Source organism: Scyliorhinus canicula, chromosome 13 (assembly GCF_902713615.1).
Source record: "Scyliorhinus canicula chromosome 13, sScyCan1.1, whole genome shotgun sequence".
Lineage (NCBI taxonomy): Eukaryota > Metazoa > Chordata > Chondrichthyes > Carcharhiniformes > Scyliorhinidae > Scyliorhinus > Scyliorhinus canicula.
In genome coordinates, this window is record NC_052158.1 from 41561672 (window position 1) to 41581949 (window position 20278).

The 20278-nt window shown below is 50.1% G+C and overlaps 1 protein-coding gene across 1 annotated transcript in view; it reads right to left on the reverse strand.

Annotated features, from left to right (window-relative positions):
• LOC119976519 (neoverrucotoxin subunit alpha-like) overlaps positions 1 to 20278 on the reverse strand; it is a 98123-nt gene that overhangs the window by 24819 nt on the left and 53026 nt on the right. Inside the window, exons 4-5 of the mRNA XM_038817065.1 lie at positions 18904 to 18956; positions 13935 to 14627 (exon numbers count right to left, since the gene is read on the reverse strand). Of these exons, the coding sequence (XP_038672993.1) occupies positions 13935 to 14627; positions 18904 to 18956 (746 nt within the window). The remainder of the gene's footprint in view (positions 1 to 13934; positions 14628 to 18903; positions 18957 to 20278) is intronic.

Genomic DNA, 20278 nt, shown 5'->3' on the forward strand with positions numbered 1-20278 from the left:
TGAACCGTCTGTGGTCTGTCTCTCAGACACCTACAGTAGCTGCACCGTCTGTGGTTTGTCTCTCAGACACCGACAGTAGCTGCACCGTCTGTGGTTTGTCTCTCAGACACCTACAGTAGCTGCACCGTCTGTGGTTTGTCTCCCAGACACCTACAGTAGCTGCACTGTCTGTGGTTTGTCTCCCAGACACCTACAGTAGCTGCACCGTCTGTGGTTTCCATCTCAGACACCTACAGTAGCTGCACCGTCTGTGGTTTCCGTCTCAGACACCTACAGTAGCTGCACCGTCTGTGGTTTCCATCTCAGACACCTACAGTAGCTGCACCGTCTGTGGTTTCTGTCTCTCAGACACCTACAGTAGCTGCACCGTCTGTGGTTTCTGTCTCTCAGACACCTACAGTAGCTGCACCGTCTGTGGTTTGTCTCTCCGACACCTACAGTAGCTGCACCGTCTGTGGTTTCCGTCTCAGACACCTACAGTAGCTGCACCGTCTGTGGTTTCTGTCTCAGATACCTACAGTAGCTGCACCGTCTGTGGTTTCCGTCTCAGACACCTACAGTAGCTGCACCGTCTGTGGTTTCCGTCTCAGACACCTACAGTAGCTGCACCGTCTGTGGTTTCTGTCTCAGACACCTACAGCCGCTGCACCGTCTGTGGTTTCCGTCTCAGACACCTACAGTAGCTGCCCGTCTGTGGTTTCTGTCTCTCAGACAACTACAGTAGCTGCACCGTCTGTGGTTTCTGTCTCTCAGACACCTGCAGTAGCTGCACCGTCTGTGTTTTCCATCTCAGACACCAACAGTAGCTGCACTGTCTGTGGTTTCTGTCTCTCAGACACCTACAGTAGCTGCACCGTCTGTGGTTTGTCTCTCAGACACCTACAGTAGCTGCACCGTCTGTGGTTTGTCTCTCAGACACCGACAGAGGCTGCACCATCCGTGGTTTGTCTCTCAGACACCTACAGTAGCTGCACCGTCTGTGGTTTGTCTCTCAGACACCTACAGTAGCTGCAACGTCTGTGGTTTCTGTCTCTCAGACACCTACAGTAGCTGCACCATCTGTGGTTTGTCTCTCAGACACCTACAGTAGCTGCACCGTCTCTGGTTTCCGTCTCAGACACCTACAGTAGCTGCACCGTCTGTGGTTTCCGTCTCTCAGACACCTGCAGTAGCTGCACCGTCTGTGGTTTGTCTCTCAGACACCTACAGTAGCTGCACCGTCTGTGGTTTGTCTCTCAGACACCGACAGAGGCTGCACCATCCGTGGTTTGTCTCTCAGACACCTACAGTAGCTGCAACGTCTGTGGTTTGTCTCTCAGACACCTACAGTAGCTGCAACGTCTGTGGTTTCTGTCTCTCAGACACCTACAGTAGCTGCACCGTCTCTGGTTTCCGTCTCAGACACCTACAGTAGCTGCACCGTCTGTGGTTTCCGTCTCAGACACCTACAGTAGCTGCACCGTCTCTGGTTTCCGTCTCAGACACCTACAGTAGCTGCAACGTCTGTGGTTTCCATATCAGACACCTACAGTAGCTGCACCGTCTGTGGTTTCCATATCAGACACCGACAGTTACTGCACCGTCTGTGGTTTCTGTCTCAGACACCTACAGTAGCTGCACCGTCTGTGGTTTCTGTCTCAGACACCTACAGTAGCTGCACCATCTGTGGTTTCCGTCTCAGACACCTACAGTAACTGCACCGTCTGTGGTTTCCGTCTCAGACACCTACAGTAGCTGCACGTCTGTGGTTTGTCTCTCAGACACCTACAGTAGCTGCACTGTCTGTGGTTTCCGTCTCAGACACCTACAGTAGCTGCACGTCTGTGGTTTCTGTCTCTCAGACACCTACAGTAACTGCACCGTCTGTGGTTTCCATCTCAGACCCTACAGTAGCTGCACCGTCTGTAGTTTCTGTCTCAGACACCTACAGTAGCTGCACCGTCTGTGGTCTGTCTCTCAGACACCTACAGTAGCTGCACCGTCTGTAGTTTCCGTCTCAGACACCTACAGTAGCTGCACCGTCTGTGGTTTCTGTCTCAGACACCTACAGTAGCTGCACCGTCTGTGGTTTCTGTCTCTCAGACACCTACAGTAGCTGTACCATCTGTGGTTTCCATCTCAGACAGCTACAATAACTGCACCGTCTGTGGTTTCTGTCTCTCAGACACCTACAGTAGCTGCACCGTCTGTGGTTTGTCTCTCAGACACCTACAGTAGCTGCACCGTCTGTGGTTTGTCTCTCAGACACCTACAGTAGCTGAACCGTCTGTGGTCTGTCTCTCAGACACCTACAGTAGCTGCACCGTCTGTGGTTTGTCTCTCAGACACCGACAGTAGCTGCACCGTCTGTGGTTTGTCTCTCAGACACCTACAGTAGCTGCACCGTCTGTGGTCTGTCTCTCAGACACCTACAGTAGCTGCACCGTCTGTGGTTTGTCTCTCAGACACCTACAGTAGCTGCACCGTCTGTGGTTTCTGTCTCTCAGACACCTGCAGTAGCTGCACCGTCTGTGGTTTGTCTCTCAGACACCTACAGTAGCTGCACCGTCTCTGGTTTGTCTCTCAGACACCGACAGAGGCTGCACCATCCGTGGTTTGTCTCTCAGGCACCTACAGTAGCTGCACCGTCTGTGGTTTCCGTCTCAGACACCTACAGTTGCTGCACCGTCTGTGGTTCCTGTCTCAGACACCTACAGTAGCTGCACCGTCTGTGGTTTGTCTCCCAGACACCTACAGTAGCTGCACTGTCTGTGGTTGTCTCCCAGACACCTACAGTAGCTGCACCGTCTGTGGTTTCCATCTCAGACACCTACAGTAGCTGCACCGTCTGTGGTTTCCGTCTCAGACACCTACAGTAGCTGCACCGTCTGTGGTTTCCATCTCAGACACCTACAGTAGCTGCACCGTCTGTGGTTTCTGTCTCTCAGACACCTACAGTAGCTGCACCGTCTGTGGTTTCTGTCTCAGACACCTACAGTAGCTGCACCGTCTGTGGTTTGTCTCTCAGACACCTACAGTAGCTGCACCGTCTGTGGTTTCCGTCTCAGACACCTACAGTAGCTGCACCGTCTGTGGTTTCTATCTCAGATACCTACAGTAGCTGCACCGTCTGTGGTTTCCGTCTCAGACACCTACAGTAGCTGCACCGTCTGTGGTTTCCGTCTCAGACACCTACAGTAGCTGCACCGTCTGTGGTTTCTGTCTCAGACACCTACAGCCGCTGCACCGTCTGTGGTTTCCGTCTCAGACACCTACAGTAGCTGCCCGTCTGTGGTTTCTGTCTCTCAGACAACAACAGTAGCTGCACCGTCTGTGGTTTCTGTCTCTCAGACACCTGCAGTAGCTGCACCGTCTGTGTTTTCCATCTCAGACACCAACAGTAGCTGCACTGTCTGTGGTTTCTGTCTCTCAGACACCTACAGTAGCTGCACCGTCTGTGGTTTGTCTCTCAGACACCTACAGTAGCTGCACCGTCTGTGGTTTCCGTCTCAGACACCTACAGTAGCTGCACCGTCTGTGGTTTCCGTCTCAGACACCTACAGTAGCTGCACCGTCTGTGGTTTGTCTCTCAGACACCGACAGAGGCTGCACCATCCGTGGTTTGTCTCTCAGACACCTACAGTAGCTGCACCGTCTGTGGTTTGTCTCTCAGACACCTACAGTAGCTGCAACGTCTGTGGTTTCTGTCTCTCAGACACCTACAGTAGCTGCACCATCTGTGGTTTGTCTCTCAGACACCTACAGTAGCTGCACCGTCTCTGGTTTCCGTCTCAGACACCTACAGTAGCTGCAACGTCTGTGGTTTCCATATCAGACACCTACAGTAACTGCACCGTCTGTGGTTTGTCTCTCAGACACCTACAGTAGCTGCACCGTCTGTGGTTTCTGTCTCAGACACCTACAGTAGCTGCACCGTCTGTGGTTTCCGTCTCAGACACCTACAGTAGCTGCACCATCTGTGGTTTCCGTCTCAGACACCTACAGTAGCTGCACCGTCTGTGGTTTCTGTCTCTCAGACACCTACAGTAGCTGCACCGTCTGTGGTTTCTGTCTCTCAGACACCTAGAGTAACTGCACCGTCTGTGGTTTCCATCTCAGACCCTACAGTAGCTGCACCATCTGTGGTTTCCGTCTCAGACACCTACAGTAGCTGCACCGTCTGTGGTTTGTCTCTCAGACACCTACAGTAGCTGCACCGTCTGTGGTTTCCATCTCAGACACCTACAGTAGCTGCACCGTCTGTGGTTTATGTCTCAGACACCTACAGTAGCTGCACCGTCTGTGGTTTCCGTCTCAGACACCTACAGTAGCTGCACCGTCTGTGGTTTCCGTCTCAGACACCTACAGTAGCTGCACCGTCTGTGATTTCTGTCTCAGATACCTACAGTAGCTGCACCGTCTATGGTTTCTGTCTCAGACACCTACAGCCGCTGAACCGTCTGAGGTTTCTGTCTCAGACACATACAGTAGCTGCACCGTCTGTGGTTTGTCTCTGAGGCACCTACAGTAGCTGCACCGTCTGTGGTTTCCGTCTCAGACACCTACAGTAGCTGCACCGTCTGTGGTTTCTGTCTCTCAGACAACTACAGTAGCTGCACCGTCTGTGGTTTCTGTCTCAGACACCTACAGTAGCTGCACCGTCTGTGGTTTCTGTCTCAGACACCTACAGTAGCTGCACCGTCTGTGGTTTCCGTCTCAGACACCTACAGTAGCTGCACCGTCTGTGGTTCCTGTCTCAGACACCTACAGTAGCTGCACCGTCTGTGGTTTGTCTCCCAGACACCTACAGTAGCTGCACCGTCTGTGGTTTCCATCTCAGACACCTACAGTAGCTGCACCGTCTGTGGTTTCCGTCTCAGACACCTTCAGTAGCTGCACCGTCTGTGGTTTCTGTCTCTCAGACACCTACAGTAGCTGCACCGTCTGTGGTTTCTGTCTCTCAGACACCTGCAGTAGCTGCACCGTCTGTGGTTTCCGTCTCAGACACCTACAGTAGCTGCACCGTCTGTGGTTTCTGTCTCTCAGACACCTACAGTAGCTGCACCGTCTATGGTTTCTGTCTCAGACACCTACAGTAGCTGCACCGTCTGTGGTTTGTCTCTCAGACACCTACAGTAGCTGCACCATCTGTGGTTTCCGTCTCAGACACCTACAGTAGCTGCACCGTCTGTGGTTTCCGTCTCAGACACCTACAGTAGCTGCACCGTCTGTGGTTTCTGTCTCAGATACCTACAGTAGCTGCACCGTCTGTGGTTTCCGTCTCAGACACCTACAGTAGCTGCACCGTCTGTGGTTTCTGCCTCAGACATCTACAGTAGCTGCACCGTCTGTGGTTTCTGCCTCAGACACCTACAGTAGCTGCACCGTCTGTGGTTTGTCTCCCAGACACCTACAGTAGCTGCACCGTCTGTGGTTTCTGTCTCAGACACCTACAGCCGCTGCACCGTCTGAGGTTTCTGTCTCAGACACCTACAGTAGCTGCACCGTCTGTGGTTTGTCTCTCAGGCACCTACAGTAGCTGCACCGTCTGTGGTTTCCGTCTCAGACACCTACAGTAGCTGCACCGTCTGTGGTTTCTGTCTCTCAGACAACTACAGTAGCTGCACCGTCTGTGGTTTCTGTCTCTCAGACACCTGCAGTAGCTGCACCGTCTGTGGTTTGTCTCTCAGACACCTACAGTAGCTGCACCGTCTGTGGTTTGTCTCTCAGACACCGACAGAGGCTGCACCATCCGTGGTTTGTCTCTCAGACACCTACAGTAGCTGCAACGTCTGTGGTTTCTGTCTCTCAGACACCTACAGTAGCTGCACCATCTGTGGTTTGTCTCTCAGACGCCTACAGTAGCTGCACCGTCTCTGGTTTCCGTCTCAGACACCTACAGTAGCTGCACCGTCTGTGGTTTCCGTCTCAGACACCTACAGTAGCTGCACCGTCTCTGGTTTCCGTCTCAGACACCTACAGTAGCTGCAACGTCTGAGGTTTCCATATCAGACACCTACAGTAGCTGCACCGTCTGTGGTTTCCATATCAGACACCGACAGTAACTGCACCGTCTGTGGTTTCTGTCTCAGACACCTACAGTAGCTGCACCGTCTGTGGTTTCTGTCTCAGACACCTACAGTAGCTGCACCATCTGTGGTTTCCGTCTCAGACACCTACAGTAACTGCACCGTCTGTGGTTTCCGTCTCAGACACCTACAGTAGCTGCACCGTCTGTGGTTTCCGTCTCAGACACCTACAGTAGCTGCACGTCTGTGGTTTCTGTCTCTCAGACACCTACAGTAACTGCACCGTCTGTGGTTTCTGTCTCTCAGACACCTACAGTAGCTGCACCGTCTGTAGTTTCCGTCTCAGACACCTACAGTAGCTGCACTGTCTGTGGTTTCTGTCTCAGACACCTACAGTAGCTGCACCGTCTGTGGTTTCTGTCTCTCAGACACCTACAGTAGCTGCACAGTCTGTGGTTTGTCTCTCAGACACCTACAGTAGCTGCACCGTCTGTGGTTTGTCTCTCAGACACCTACAGTAGCTGAACCGTCTGTGGTCTGTCTCTCAGACACCTACAGTAGCTGCACCGTCTGTGGTTTGTCTCTCAGACACCTACAGTAGCTGCACCGTCTGTGGTTTGTCTCTCAGACACCGACAGTAGCTGCACCGTCTGTGGTTTGTCTCTCAGACACCTACAGTAGCTGCACCATCCGTGGTTTGTCTCTCAGGCACCTACAGTAGCTGCACCGTCTGTGGTTTCCGTCTCAGACACCTACAGTAGCTGCACCGTCTGTGGTTTCCGTCTGAGACACCTAGAGTAGCTGAACTGTCTGTGGTTTGTCTCTCAGACACCTACAGTAGCTGCACCGTCTGTGGTTTCTGTCTCTCAGACACCTGCAGTAGCTGCACCGTCTGTGGTTTGTCTCTCAGACACCTACAGTAGCTGCACCGTCTGTGGTTTGTCTCTCAGACACCGACAGAGGCTGCACCATCCGTGGTTTGTCTCTCAGACACCTACAGTAGCTGCACCATCTGTGGTTTGTCTCTCAGACACCTACAGTAGCTGCAACGTCTGTGGTTTCTGTCTCTCAGACACCTACAGTAGCTGCACCATCTGTGGTTTGTCTCTCAGACACCTACAGTAGCTGCACCGTCTCTGGTTTCCGTCTCAGACACCCACAGTAGCTGCACCGTCTGTGGTTTCCGTCTCAGACACCTACAGTAGCTGCACCGTCTCTGGTTTCCGTCTCAGACACCTACAGTAGCTGCAACGTCTGTGGTTTCCATATCAGACACCTACAGTAGCTGCACCGTCTGTGGTTTCCATATCAGACACCGACAGTAACTGCACCGTCTGTGGTTTGTCTCTCAGACACCTACAGTAGCTGCACCGTCTGTGGTTTCTGTCTCAGACACCTACAGTAGCTGCACCGTCTGTGGTTTCCGTCTCAGACACCTACAGTAGCTGCACGTCTGTGGTTTGTCTCTCAGACACCTACAGTAGCTGCACCGTCTGTGGTTTCCGTCTCAGACACCTACAGTAGCTGCACCGTCTGTGGTTTGTCTCTCAGACACCGACAGTAGCTGCACCGTCTGTGGTTTGTCTCTCAGACACCTACAGTAGCTGCACCATCCGTGGTTTGTCTCTCAGGCACCTACAGTAGCTGCACCGTCTGTGGTTTCCGTCTCAGACACCTACAGTAGCTGCACCGTCTGTGGTTTCCGTCTGAGACACCTACAGTAGCTGAACTGTCTGTGGTTTGTCTCTCAGACACCTACAGTAGCTGCACCGTCTGTGGTTTCTGTCTCTCAGACACCTGCAGTAGCTGCACCGTCTGTGGTTTGTCTCTCAGACACCTACAGTAGCTGCACCGTCTGTGGTTTGTCTCTCAGACACCTACAGTAGCTGCACCGTCTGTGGTTTCCGTCTGAGACACCTACAGTAGCTGAACTGTCTGTGGTTTGTCTCTCAGACACCTACAGTAGCTGCACCGTCTGTGGTTTCTGTCTCTCAGACACCTGCAGTAGCTGCACCGTCTGTGGTTTGTCTCTCAGACACCTGCAGTAGCTGCACCGTCTGTGGTTTGTCTCTCAGACGCCTACAGTAGCTGCACCGTCTGTGGTTTGTCTCTCAGACACCGACAGAGGCTGCACCATCCGTGGTTTGTCTCTCAGACACCTACAGTAGCTGCACCGTCTGTGGTTTGTCTCTCAGACACCTACAGTAGCTGCAACGTCTGTGGTTTCGGTCTCTCAGACACCTACAGTAGCTGCACCATCTGTGGTTTGTCTCTCAGACGCCTACAGTAGCTGCACCGTCTCTGGTTTCCGTCTCAGACACCCACAGTAGCTGCACCGTCTGTGGTTTCCGTCTCAGACACCTACAGTAGCTGCACCGTCTCTGGTTTCCGTCTCAGACACATACAGTAGCTGCAACGTCTGTGGTTTCCATATCAGACACCGACAGTAACTGCACCGTCTGTGGTTTGTCTCTCAGACACCTACAGTAGCTGCACCGTCTGTGGTTTCTGTCTCAGACACCTACAGTAGCTGCACCGTCTGTGGTTTCCGTCTCAGACACCTACAGTAGCTGCACGTCTGTGGTTTTTCTCTCAGACACCTACAGTAGCTGCACCGTCTGTGGTTTCCGTCTCAGACACCTACAGTAGCTGCACGTCTGTGGTTTCTGTCTCTCAGACACCTACAGTAACTGCACCGTCTGTGGTTTCCATCTCAGACCCTACAGTAGCTGCACCGTCTGTAGTTTCTGTCTCAGACACCTACAGTAGCTGCACCGTCTGTGGTCTGTCTCTCAGACACCTACAGTAACTGCACCATCTGTGGTTTCCGTCTCACACACCTACAGTAGCTGCACCGTCTGTGGTTTCTGTCTCTCAGACACCTACAGTAGCTGTACCATCTGTGGTTTCCATCTCAGACAGCTACAATAACTGCACCGTCTGTGGTTTCTGTCTCTCAGACACCTACAGTAGCTGCACCGTCTGTGGTTTGTCTCTCAGACACCTACAGTAGCTGCACCGTCTGTGGTTTGTCTCTCAGACACCTACAGTAGCTGCAACGTCTGTGGTTTCGGTCTCTCAGACACCTACAGTAGCTGCACCATCTGTGGTTTGTCTCTCAGACGCCTACAGTAGCTGCACCGTCTCTGGTTTCCGTCTCAGACACCCACAGTAGCTGCACCGTCTGTGGTTTCCGTCTCAGACACCTACAGTAGCTGCACCGTCTCTGGTTTCCGTCTCAGACACATACAGTAGCTGCAACGTCTGTGGTTTCCATATCAGACACCGACAGTAACTGCACCGTCTGTGGTTTGTCTCTCAGACACCTACAGTAGCTGCACCGTCTGTGGTTTCTGTCTCAGACACCTACAGTAGCTGCACCGTCTGTGGTTTCCGTCTCAGACACCTACAGTAGCTGCACGTCTGTGGTTTTTCTCTCAGACACCTACAGTAGCTGCACCGTCTGTGGTTTCCGTCTCAGACACCTACAGTAGCTGCACGTCTGTGGTTTCTGTCTCTCAGACACCTACAGTAACTGCACCGTCTGTGGTTTCCATCTCAGACCCTACAGTAGCTGCACCGTCTGTAGTTTCTGTCTCAGACACCTACAGTAGCTGCACCGTCTGTGGTCTGTCTCTCAGACACCTACAGTAACTGCACCATCTGTGGTTTCCGTCTCACACACCTACAGTAGCTGCACCGTCTGTGGTTTCTGTCTCTCAGACACCTACAGTAGCTGTACCATCTGTGGTTTCCATCTCAGACAGCTACAATAACTGCACCGTCTGTGGTTTCTGTCTCTCAGACACCTACAGTAGCTGCACCGTCTGTGGTTTGTCTCTCAGACACCTACAGTAGCTGCACCGTCTGTGGTTTGTCTCTCAGACACCGACAGAGGCTGCACCATCCGTGGTTTGTCTCTCAGACACCTACAGTAGCTGCACCGTCTGTGGTTTGTCTCTCAGACACCTACAGTAGCTGCACCGTCTGTGGTTTCTGTCTCTCAGACACCTACAGTAGCTGCACCGTCTGTGGTTTGTCTCTCAGACACCTACAGTAGCTGCACCGTCTCTGGTTTCCGTCTCAGACACCTACAGTAGCTGCACCGTCTGTGGTTTCCGTCTCAGACACCTACAGTAGCTGCACCGTCTCTGGTTTCCGTCTCAGACACCTACAGTAGCTGCACCGTCTGTTGGTTCCATATCAGACACCTACAGTAACTGCACCGTCTGTGGTTTGTCTCTCAGACACCTACAGTAGCTGCACCGTCTGTGGTTTCCGTCTCAGACACCTACAGTAGCTGCACCGTCTGTGGTTTCCGTCTCTCAGATGCCTACAGTAGCTGCACCGTCTGCGGTTTGTCTCTCAGACACCTACAGTAGCTGCACCGTCTGTGGTTTCTGTCTCTCAGACACCTACAGTGGCTGCACCGTCTGTGGTTTCCATCTCAGACCCTACAGTAGCTGCACCGTCTGTAGTTTCTGTCTCAGACACCGACAGAGGCTGCACCATCCGTGGTTTGTCTCTCAGACACCTACAGTAGCTGCACCGTCTGTGGTTTGTCTCTCAGACACCTACAGTAACTGCACCGTCTGTGGTTTCTGTCTCTCAGACGCCTATAGTAGCTGCACCGTCTGTGGTTTCCGTCTCAGACACCTACAGTAGCTGCACCGTCTGTGGTTTCTGTCTCTCAGACGCCTACAGTAGCTGCACCGTCTGTGGTTTCTGTCTCAGACACCTACAGTAGCTGCACCGTCTGTGGTTTCCGTCTCAGACACCTACAGTAGCTGCACCGCCTGTGGTTTCTGTCTCAGACATCTACAGTAGCTGCACCGTTTGTGGTTTCAGTCTCAGACGCCTACAGTAGCTGCACCGTCTGTGGTTTGTCTCTCAGACACCTACAGTAGCTGCACCGTCTGTGGTTTCTGTCTCTCAGACACCTACAGTAGCTGCACCGTCTGTGGTTTCTGTCTCTCAGACACCTACATTTGCTGCACCATCTGTGGTTTCTGTCTCAGACATCTACAGTAACTGCACCGTCTGTGATTTCTGTCTCTCAGACACCTACAGTAGCTGCACCGTCTGTGGTTTCTGTCTCAGACATCTACAGTAGCTGCACCGTCTGTGGTTTCTGTCTCTCAGACGCCTACAGTAGCTGCACCGTCTGTGGTTTCTGTCTCAGACACCTACAGTAGCTGCACCGTCTGTGGTTTCCGTCTCAGACACCTACAGTAGCTGCACCGTCTGTGGTTTCTGTCTCTCAGACACCTACAGTAGCTGCACCGTCTGTGGTTTCCGTCTCAGACACCTACAGTAGCTGCACCGTCTGTGGCTTCCGTCTCAGACATCTACAGTAGCTGCACCGTCTGTGGTTTCTGTCTCAGACACCTACAGTGGCTGCACCGTCTGTGGTTTCCGTCTCAGACACCCACAGTATCTGCACCGTCTGTGGTTTCCATCTCAGACACCTACAGTAGCTGCAGCGTCTGTGGTTTGTCTCTCAGACATCTACAGTAGCTGCACCGTCTGTGGTTTCCGTCTCAGACACCCACAGTATCTGCACCGTCTGTGGTTTCCATCTCAGACACCTACAGTAGCTGCAGCGTCTGTGGTTTGTCTCTCAGACATCTACAGTAGCTGCACCGTCTGTGGTTTCCATCTCAGACACCTACAGTAGCTGCACCGTCTGTGGTTTGTCTCTCAGACACCTACAGTAGCTGCACCGTCTGTGGTTTGTCTTTCAGACACCTACAGTAGCTGCACGTCTGCGGTTTCCGTCTCAGACACCTACAGTAGCTGCACCGTCTGTGGTTTCCGTCTCAGACACCTACAGTAGCTGCACCGTCTGTGGTTTCCGTCTCAGACACCTACAGTAGCTGCACCGTCTGTAGTTTCCGTCTCAGACACCTACAGTAGCTGCACCGTCTGTAGTTTCCGTCTCAGACACCTACAGTAGCTGCACCATCTGTAGTTTCCGTCTCAGACACCTACAGTAGCTGCACCGTCTGTGGTTTCCGTCTCATGCACCTACAGTAGCTGCACCGTCTATGGTTTCTGTCTCTCAGACACCTACAGTAGCTGCACCGTCTGTGGTCCTTCTCTCAGACACCTACAGTAGCTGCACCGTCTGTGGTTTCCGTCTCAGACACCTACAGTAGCTGCACCGTCTGTGGTTTCCGTCTGAGACACCTACAGTAGCTGCACCGTCTCTGGTTTGTCTCTCAGACACCTACAGTAGCTGCACCGTCTGCGGTTTCCGTCTCAGACACCTACAGTAGCTGCATCGTCTGTGGTCTGTCTCTCAGACACCTACAGTAGCTGCACCGTCTGTGGTTTCTGTCTCTCAGACACCTACAGTAGCTGCACCGTCTGTGGTTTCCGTCTCAGACACCTACAGTAGCTGCACCGTCTGTGGTTTCCGTCTCAGACACGTACAGTCTCTGTACCGTCTGTGGTTTGTCTCTCAGACACCTACAGTAGCTGCACCGTCTGTGGATTCCGTCTCAGACACCTACAGTCTCTGCACCCTCTGTGGTCTGTCTCTCAGACACCTACAGTAGCTGCACCGTCTGTGGTTTCTGTCTCAGACACCTACAGTAGCTGCAGCGTCTGTGGTCTGACTCTCAGACACCTACAGTAGCTGCACCGTCTGTGGTTTCCGTCTCTCAGACACCTACAGTCGCTGCACCGTCTGTGGTTTCTGTCTCTCAGACACCTACAGTAGCTGCACCGTCTGTGGTTTCCGTCTCAGACACCTACAGTAGCTGCACCGTCTGTGGTTTCTGTCTCAGACACCTACAGTAGCTGCACCGTCTGTGGTTTCTGTCTCAGACACCTACAGTAGCTGCACCGTCTGTGGTTTCTGTCTCAGACACCTACAGTAGCTAAGCCGTCTGTGGTTTCTGTCTCAGACACCTACAGTAGCTGCACCGTCTGTGGTTTGTCTCTCAGACACCTACAGTAGCTGCACCATCTGTGGTTTGTCTCTCAGACACCTACAGTAGCTGCACCGCCTGTGGTTTCCGTTTCAGACACCTACAGTAGCTGCACCGTCTGTGGTTTCCGTCTCAGACAGCGTAAGTAGGTGCACCGTCTTTGACAGACCTTGTGTCACTAGATTAATAAGTAAAGTAACCGTAGTTCCATTTGACCAGAGGCTGCTTTCCCCTTTGAGGGGGAGAGCTGACTGGTGGTGATTTAAGCTGAGGATCACCATACCTCTGGTGAGGGGCTAGATTGAGAAGGCGGGACGTTCATGAATAACCTTAGCCCGTAGGGGAGTTGAACCTGCACTGCTGGCCTTGCTCTGCATCATAAACCAGCTGTGCAGCCAACTGAAGGTAACCGGCCCCCAACTAGATTACTGGTCCATTGACAATACCACCACAGATATAGATATAGAACAATACAGCACAGAACAGGCCCTTCGGCCCTCGATGTTGTGCCGAGCATTGATTACCCTACTCAAACCCACCCTATACCCGTAACCCAACACCCCCCCCCTCCCCAACCTTACCTTTTAGGACACAACGGGCAATTTTTTTTTTAACATGGCCAATCCACCGAACCCGCACACCTTTGGACTGTGGGAGGAAACCGGAGCACCCGGGGGAAACCCACGCACACACGGGGAGGACGTGCAGACTCCACACAGACAGTGACCCAGCCGGGAATCGAACCTGGGACCCTGGAGCTGTGAAGCATTTATGCTAACCACCATGCTACCGTGCTGCCCAAAAGCACCATTCCATTGTTACTTTCACAATAAAGATGGTGCTGGGTAAAGTTAGACAGGAGCTATGACCCCATATATGGAATGAAATGATATGACATGAAAATCACATATTGTCACAATAGGCTTCAAATTAAGTTAGAATGTTTGTTGTGCTGCTCTAGCCCAATCTTGGCTTTTGATAATTCACTTACAATAGCTTGTTTTCCAATAACCATCAAGTTCCCCATTATTGTCGGGAATAACTTCAGTATTTCGTTAATTTCTGGCGAGGTTGGCATATTTTTCATTCCTTTCTGTTTCTGCCTGAGAAGGAAATCTCCAGGCTCAAATTTCAGTCCCATAGTCATGGCAGCACCCGTCATAACAAAGCTGGAAAGAATCTGGTCCACGGTATATTTTGATAGCTTTGTGAAGGATGTGAAGGAGATCATAATATCCTTGGAAATTTCTTCCAGTCTTTCCAAGAGCTGGTGTATTTCTTCAACACCAAGTGCGTCAGCTTCAATGGCCTGCTTTGCTTCACTCATCTGATTACTCGATTGATAGTTACTGACTAACTGTGCTATTCCAGCTGTAGCGGTGCCACTCAAGGCTGCAGTGGTTCCAGCTGCAGCTGCCACTACCAGTGGAGTGGCAAAACCGCCTGTTAATACAATCACTGCAAGTGCTCCAAAAACAGACAGGCTGCCTGCAACTGCTATTGAGGAGCCAACGACAGAAGTTGTAGATGATGTGTGTTTGATTTCATCCAGTGTGTTCGCAATCTTTAATAATGTCGCTGACACCCCCCAGCGCATCGGAATCCATTCTTTTAATTTCCTGTAGACTTCTTCACCAAGTGCTGCTCCTTCTTTCCATTTTGAGGACTGGAAAGGATTCTTAATCTGAAAATAAAAAGGAACCAAAATGTTTTCAAGCAGGAGGAAGGTGAGTTTACGAATTTAACAACAACTTGCATTTGTATAGCACAAGTACTTCACAGGAACATTATCAAACAGAATATCACAGAGTCCTGAAAGTGCAGAAGGAGGCCATTCAGCCCATCAAGTCTACACCGAAGCCCCAAAAGAGCACTCCACGGAGATCCACTGTACAGTTTACCCCACCCGTAATCTAACTGGCACAGCGCTGGACACTAAGGGATAATGTATCATTGTCAATCCACCTAATCTGCACAATTCTGTGACTTTCACTTTAGTAATGGAGAGGGATAGGTTCGTGCAACAGGGCAAGGTTTACAATTGGAGGAAGGGTAAATACAATGCTGTCAGACAAGAATTTAAGTGCATAAGTTGGGAACATAGGTTGTCAGGGAAGGACACAAGTGAAATGTGGAACTTGTTCAAGGAACAGGTACTGCGTGTCTTTGATATGTATGTCCCTGTCAGGCAGGGAAGAGATGGTCGAGTGAGGGAACCATGGTTGACAAGAGAGGTTGAATGTCTTGTTAAGTGGAAGAAGGAGACTTGTGTAAGGCTGAGGAAACAAGGTTCAGACAGGGCGCTGGAGGGATACAAGATAGCCAGGAGGGAACTGAAGAAAGGGATTAGGAGAGCTAAGAGGGGGCATGAAAAATCTTTGGCGGGTAGGATCAAGGAAAACCCCAAGGCATTTTTTTTTTAAAGTGAGAAATATGAGAATGACTAGAGCGAGGGTAGATCCGATCAAGGACAGTAGCGGGAGATTGTGTATTGAGTCTGAAGAGATAGGAGAGGTCTTGAACAAGTACTTTTCTTCAGTATTTACAAACGAGAGGGGCCATATTGTTGGAGAGGACAGTGTAGTACAGACTGGTAAGCTCGAGGAGATACTTGTTAGGAAGGAAGATGTGTTGAGCGTGTTGAAAAACTTGAGGATAGACAAGTTCCCCAGGCCTGACGGGATATATCCAAGGATTCTATGGGAAGCAAGAAATGAAATTGCAGAGCCGTTGGCAATGATCTTTTCGTCTTCGCTGTCAACAGGGGTGGTACCAGGGGATTGGAGAGTGGCGAATGTCGTACCCCTGTTCAAAAAAGGGAATAGGGATAACCCTGGGAATTACAGGCCAGTTAGTCTTACTTTGGTGGTAGGCAAAGTAATGGAAAGGGTACTGAGGGATAGGATTTCTGAGCATCTGGAAAGGCACTGCTTGATTAGGGATGGTCAGCACAGATTTGTGAGGGGTAGGTCTTGCCTTACAATTCTTATTGAATTCTTTGAGGAGGCGGCCAAGCATGTGGATGAAGGTAAAGCAATGGATGTAGTGGACATGGATTTGAGTAAGGCATTTGATAAGGTTCCCATGGTAGGCTTATGCTAAGTAAGGAGGCATGGGATAGTGGGAAATTTGGCCGGTTGGATAACGAACTGGCTAACTGATAGAAGTCAGAGAGTGGTGGTGGATGGCAAATATTCAGCCTGGAGCCCAGTTACCAGTGGTGTACCGCAGGGATCAGTTCTGGGTCCTCTGCTGTTTGTGATTTTCATTAACGACTTGGATGAGGGAGTTGAAGGGTGGGTCAGTAAATTTGCAGATGATACGAAGATTGGTGGAGTTGTGGATAGTGAGGAGGGCTGTTGTCGGCTGCAAAGAGACATAGATAGGATGCAGAGCTGGGCTGAGAAGTGGCAGATGGCGTTTAACCCTGACAAGTGTGAGGCTGTCCATTTTGGAAGGACAAATATGAATGCGGAATACAGGGTTAATGGTAGGATTCTTGGTAATGTGGAGGAGCAGAGAGATCTTGGGGTCTATGTTCATAGATCTTTGAAAGTTGCCACTCAAGTGGATAGAGCTGTGAAGAAGGCCTATGGTGTGCTAGCGTTCATTAGCAGAGGGATTGAATTTAAGAGCTGTGAGGTGATGGTGCAGCTGCACAAAACCTTGGTCAGGCCACATTTGGAGTACTGTGTGCAGTTCTGGTCGCCTCATTTTAGGAAGGACGTGGAAGCTTTGGAAAAGGTGTAAAGGAGATTTACCAGGATGTTGCCTGGAATGGAGAGTAGGTCATACGAGGAAAGGTTGAGGGTGCTCGGCCGTTTCTCATTAGAACGGAGAAGGATGAGGGGCGACTTGATAGAGGTTTATAAGATGATCAGGGGAATAGATAGAGTAGACAGTCAGAGACTTTTTCCCCGGGTGGAACAAACCATTACAAGGGGACATAAATCTAAGGTAAATGGTGGGAGATATAGGGGGATGTCAGAGGTAGGTTCTTTACCCAGAGAGTAGTGGGGGCATGGAATGCACTGCCTGTGGAAGTAGTTGAGTCGGAAACATTGGGGACCTTCAAGTGGCTATTGGATAGGTACATGGATTATAGTAGGATAATGGAGTGTAGATTAATTTGTTATTAAGGACAGCACGGTAGCATTGTGGATAGCACAATTGCTTCACTGCTCCAGGGTCCCAGGTTCGATTTCGGCTTGGGTCACTGTCTGTGCGGGGTCTGCACGATCTCCCCGTGTGTGCGTGGGTTTCCTCCGGGTGCTCCGGTTTCCTCCCACAGTCCAAAGATGTGCAGGTTGGGTGGATTGGCCATCATAAATTGCCCTTAGTGCCCAAAATTCTACGATTAATGATAAACCTAGGACAAAAGTTCGGCACAACATCGTGGGCCAAAGGGCCTGTTCTGTGCTGTATTTCTCTATAATCTATAATCTTTGGACTGTGGGAGGAAACCGGAGCTCCCGGAGGAAACCCACACAGACACTGGGAGAAAGTGCAAGCTCCACACAAACAGTCACCGAAGGCCAGAATCGAACCCGGGTCCCTGGCGTCGTGAGGCAGCTGCGCCAATTACTGTGCCACAGCGCTGGCCTTTTCTCACTGAGCACACATGAGATGTTAAAGGTACAGTGAAGGAGGAGAGAATATTTGAAGTTTGGGGAGGTGTGGCAGAGTGGGGGGGGGGGGGGGGGGGGGGGGGGGGGGGGGGGGCGTTATATTCCAGAATTTAGATATTAACTACATTAATTCTCGGCAAGTGATCGGCATTAACTGCTGACTGATGTGTGCCACTATATATAGGAACAGATTGAAACTATGTTTTTGGTTCGGAGATGCATGTCTTTAAATAAATGTATCTATAATGTATGAAGATCAGTTCTAGTTCTATCCTTCTCCACCCGGCCTTCTGGAATATAACATGGTGACCGCCTATTGGGACAGACCTTGCTGAGAAGCTCACATCCCATTGAAGAATAAACTGGGATAGTTGCCTATAGATGCAGGTTGGAAACCAGGAAACCAAATTCAGACATAAAACTAAAATCTTAGCTCCATAGTTGGACTATGATTATTGCCCAATGTTCTCGGAGTTTAGAAAAAATATTAATGAAGAGTGGAGATAGCTGCTACCAGAGATGAAATAAGGTAGGGTATGTTGTGTTGATTTGTTGACTTCCTACAGGAAGCAAAATCAGAAAGCAAGCGTGTTGTGAACTGGCTCCCTGCCAGTTGGATACTGCTAACTGTTTGGATCATCTATTCGAGATCTTGGACAAGAGTTATGGCAAAGATGATCTATTGAATGCCTCTGAGGCATGATCGGACTTTGATCATTTTCAGAAAGAAGATTTCATGGAAGAAAATGACAACGAGGTTTAGAAATTCAGTCAGTGTTTGAAAAGGTTCCATTTGATGATCCCTGGATTGGGATTTGCTGAAATATGCTGCCTCCAGACATGAATGGCCTGGCAGGGATTGCTTTGGGAATTGACTGGGAGAATGAAGTGAGGTCTCAGAGCAGGACAAGCTGCTCGAAGAGAGAGGAGGGCGTAGTGGGCCAAGGGTCAATACTTGAAATCTATTGCTTCACTAAAGAGAGCATGACTAAAATCTGAAACTGCGTTAGCCACAACTATAACCTCAAATCAAGGCAGGTACAGCACCGTCTGTGACTGTTAAGGTAACTGTGGCTGGTAACTTATGGATCTGATGCTCTCAAGGTGTAAACGTGTTTCTATTGGGTAAGTGCTGGGATAGGATAGAGCCTGTCTGCTGGTGTTCCCCCATTGGAATGAATGGATCCAATCCCCTGGAGTTCCTGCTTGGCAAATTAGCTTAAAATTTCTCCCTTTGTACCTGAATAATATAATGCTAATGTACTTCATCGCATGACCGTATAACAAATTCTCCAGGCCTCAAGCAACAGAAATTCATTTCAATCATCTTACCTCACCGAATTGCGTGCTTTGAAAATCACTTTCTCTTTTATTTGCTGCATTATCTACAAAGCAACGAAAAAGAAAAAAGATTTTTATTCATTCTCCAGAAAGCTGATACATCAAATGAACAAGAATAATGGATGTTACCCGTTGTAATTCTCTCGTTAAAAATTGTACTCAGTAAGGAATGGGGATGTTATAGAATCTTAGAACGAAGGAGGCCATTCAGCCTGTTGAGATTGTGGTGGCCCAGAACAATTAATTTTGTTCCACCCCCCTATCCTTTCCCCTTGGTCCTGCAATGTCCCATCAGGAGGTCATCCTTTTGAAAGCCATGATTAAATCTACCTCCCCCACACAGACAGACAGTCTATTCCAGATCCTAATCACTCAGAGCGTTAAAAGGATTTTCCTCATGTAATTTTCCCGATGGCGAATATCAGGCTATCTGGTCTTTTCCTTGTTTTTTTCATTCCCTCCTTCCTGGAATAACATTGTCATGTTCACTTAATTCCAGGGTCCAGGAAATCTTGGAACATCAGCCAGTGGGTCTGTTATCTCTCCATGGTGTTTCTCCGCTGTGTTTACTATTTTACTGACTCACCCAGTCATGAGTAATTGGGGCGGCCATCTTTCAGACTGGCAGCAGAATGCGTTTGCAAAGAATTGGCGGTACTAGATTCAAATTCATTCAGTGTCACACCAACTTTTGCAAACAGAAATACTAAAAGGAATATAAAGATTAACTCTTGAGATTTTATATCACATTAGATGTAAAAGGGTCGGCAAGGGTAATGTAGGTCCTTTGAAAACAAAGGAATAACATTGCAAATGTAAATAAGGAAATGACAAACATATTGTATATTTTGTGTCATTCTTCACGGTGAAAGAAGAGGATTGTTCTTGAAAGCTCAAAGAAACTGATGGAACCATCAATTCAGCGAACATGTGTAGTTGGATCTGAACAGAGGCTTTAATACACTTACAACAGAGCCACCCTATTCGTCATTGAACTCCAGATGAACTGGCAGGCTGGCTCTAAGGCACTGATCTTTATACATCGGTCCCAGGGGGAGGAATCCTGGGCGGAGTCAAGGGAGGAGCCCAGTACAAACTCTCGCGTACTCCCAGAGCGACTCCCCCTGGTGGTCGGATAGTGCAACTGCACTTACAATGGTGGATAGTGAACATATATACACGGAGTTATACTGGCAACTATATACAGCATTGATCTTACAACGGGTAGATAACGAACATATATACATGGAGTGATATTGGCAACTATATATAGTGTGAATCACCCACTGTTAAAAAAATCAAGTCCGGCAGGGGTGATGGCTCAAAGAGTCAGTCTGTCCGGTGGACAAATTGTCCGTTTTGATCT